This window comes from Procambarus clarkii, chromosome 1 (assembly GCF_040958095.1).
Source record: "Procambarus clarkii isolate CNS0578487 chromosome 1, FALCON_Pclarkii_2.0, whole genome shotgun sequence".
Classification (NCBI taxonomy): Eukaryota; Metazoa; Arthropoda; class Malacostraca; order Decapoda; family Cambaridae; genus Procambarus; species Procambarus clarkii.
In genome coordinates this window covers 31852442-31855394 of record NC_091150.1, presented here as the reverse complement: position 1 = coordinate 31855394, position 2953 = coordinate 31852442, and the positions used below count along the sequence as shown (strand labels likewise).

The 2953-nt window shown below is 47.5% G+C and overlaps 1 protein-coding gene across 1 annotated transcript in view; it reads right to left on the bottom strand.

Annotated features, from left to right (window-relative positions):
- Positions 1 to 2307: 2307 nt before the first annotated feature.
- LOC123754500 (serine/arginine repetitive matrix protein 1-like) overlaps positions 2308 to 2953 on the bottom strand; it is a 17081-nt gene continuing 16435 nt past the window's right edge. Inside the window, exon 3 of the mRNA XM_069321532.1 lies at positions 2308 to 2536. Coding sequence (XP_069177633.1) covers positions 2308 to 2536 — 229 coding nt within the window. The remainder of the gene's footprint in view (positions 2537 to 2953) is intronic.

Sequence of the window (2953 nt, the reverse complement as noted above, 5' to 3'; positions counted from 1 at the left end):
ACAAAACTGCAAGTAAAAACACCTGCGAGTGACATAAAGAAAGGAGGAGGATGGAGAAGGAAGGGGAGAGAGAGGGGGAGAGAGAGAGAGAGAGAGAGAGAGAGAGAGAGAGAGAGAGAGAGAGAGAGAGAGAGAGAGAGAGAGAGAGGGGGGGGGGGAGGGGTAAGGAGGTAGAGGACATTCATTAGTACATTAGTACAAACATTAATAGAACATTAATTCTGTAGTCAAGTTGGGACGCTTGTTTAGAGTTACCAGCACCAACATGTCCCCGGCGTCAATCACCACACGAACGGTAGCATCTGGAATTATTATGCCTTCCTCCCCTCCTCCCCCCTTTCCCTTTACCCCATGGGCAGGTCTTGCCCAAGTCTCCACCTCCACGCACTCACGAATGGCTACTCTGCCCCCCCCCCTCTTACAGGCGTCACACATCAAGCTCTCCATCTTATTCATTCATCAATCCATCAAACGCACCACTCAATCCACCCCTCTTCCACCTACTCATCCACTATTCTTCCCCCCTCCTCATACCCCTATTCACCCACAGCTCCCCCACCCCCCTCTCCCACTTCCCTCCCACCCTCTGCATCACCAGATCTTGAAACCTATTTACTCTGGGCCAAAGTTAATTCCGTATTAAATTAATCAGCTACAAGGTTCGCCGAATATCAGACACAGGACGGTGCTGGGGGCACAACTTGCGGACTTGGTAATGAATTGCACGCCAAGTTGCTGACGTGTGTGTGTGTGTGTGTGTGTGTGTGTGTGTGTGTGTGTTCACCTAGTTGTGTTTGCGGGGGATGAGCTTTGCTCTTTCGGCCCGCCTCTCAACTGTCAATCAAATGTTTACTAGCTACTTTTTTTCTCTCTCCACACCACACACACACACACACACACCAGGATATATATATATATATATATATATATATATATATATATATATATATATATATATATATATATATATAATATGAGACACTTGGTACCTGGGATAAAAGTGCTGCTAGTTTTTGAAGGAACTGGGTTCTAAGCTAAGTGAAACAACTAGAGACCCTAGAGTCGCCAGTTTCCTCTTTCAGCGCCTTAGACTGCGGCGATCCAGAGAGGAAATGCTCACTGCATCCATAGTTCCTGCCCGCCTCCGAGGAGCTGGAGGAGCTGTACAACTTGTGACAAGTAGCCTTGTACCCTGCATGTAACCAATGTTGTAACCCTTTTTGTGTAATGAAATTTTAAATAAAATAAAAAACTACAATGATAGAAATAGGTTTGGTAGGAGAAGAAAATATCAGAGTGTTCAGTGAGGATTCGCAAGGTCTTCTCTGGGTACTCTTTATTTTCTTCTCCGAGGCTATGGTGTCAAGTACCAAATTTACGACCTGCCACAGGGTGATGCCGCGAAGCCCAATAGTCAGATGGAACAATGGGGTCTGTATGCACCGAGAAGCGCATATACATATATACACACCGAGTTTAATTTGAGCTTGAACTATATTGAGGCGTAAAGTATACTTATCGGCCGGTCAGAAAGCGATTGTGATAACATCAAATGTCATTCAGAGGTTGATGGACCACAAGCCACAATGTCCTCACAGCACGATTGATTGATTGATGAAGATTAAGCCACCCAAAAAGGTGGCACAGGCATGAATAGCCCGTAATTGGTGGCCCTTTTGAGCCATTACCAGTATCAAGAGCTGATACTGGAGATCTGTGGAGGTGCGACTGCACCCTGCGTGACGGGAGATGTCTCCCGTCACAGCACGAGAACACAGTTCACATATATAACCCCCCCCCCCCCCGGGTAACACAAAGTTCAACCATCATGCCTGTAGCTTTCCTGTAGCTCTAGTCGGTTTCGAGAGTTGGTCTAGCGACAACACCCACCCGGCCCCAGCACCTTCACTTCAGGAAGAGGCGAGTAAGTCACTACTGACTAGAGGTGTTCTCCCGTGACGGTCAGGCTGCGGTAACACCGGCCACGGTGGTTATGACATACTAAGTCAGCTTCTCTGTGTTCATAATTGTACTTCATTGCTATACCATCAATTTGGTCACTTTAAATTCACTTCCAGGGGCCGCGTAGATGGCTTGATTACAAATGATTGCTATATATTACATATGTAATTATCCTTACTTTATAGAGTTTTACAAAAGGCAGTGCGAGCATTAGAGGAAGAAGCGCAATTTGACCAGATAACAGGACAATTACGTTAACGATGCGCTGTTGCTGTTAGTCGCTGTTCTTCTGTGCTGTGATTATGCTTTTTTTTCGTGATTATAAAATGTGTCATCGGCTTAGTACTACTCATTTTCCTTTTTCTTCTTCTGGTCCGTCTCCTGCTGCTCCTGCTCCTGCTGCTGCTGCTGCTCCTGCTGCTCCTGCTGCTCCTCGCAGCCTCTCTTCTCAGCCTGCCTCCACACATCAACATTGACAGTGAGACCTTCAAAGATGCAGGCGGTGAATGGTATAAAAGACACGTGCCAATTTCCAGTCGGGTTGGCGGCCGAAGGAAAAAAGCGAGCGTCACTCCTGGATCCCGACGCCGATGAAACGGTAATTAGCAACCGACATACCGACACGCGGCCGACAACCTGGCTGTGGCTCCCGGCGACGTCACCCTACCACCCTCTCCCCGACCCCCCACCACCGAAGGGGGGGGGGGACGACGACACACGACAATGTCGCTCCTCGGCCCCATCCCCGACACCTTGCCCGCCGGCACAGTCCTCGCAGGTGTCATGGTCACCCTTCACAGTTACACCTTAAACCTTCCGAGGACTCGACTCGCCGACACCGTGACAGATCGCTGGATTTATTCATTCATAAAACGAAAATTACATATTGGCGAATTGCTTTGTCATTATTGCAAATAAACTTTAGCGTCGTACAGACTTGTTGCAGGTCTCTTAAGATGGGAACATTAATCTACACTAAAACTTATTTTCA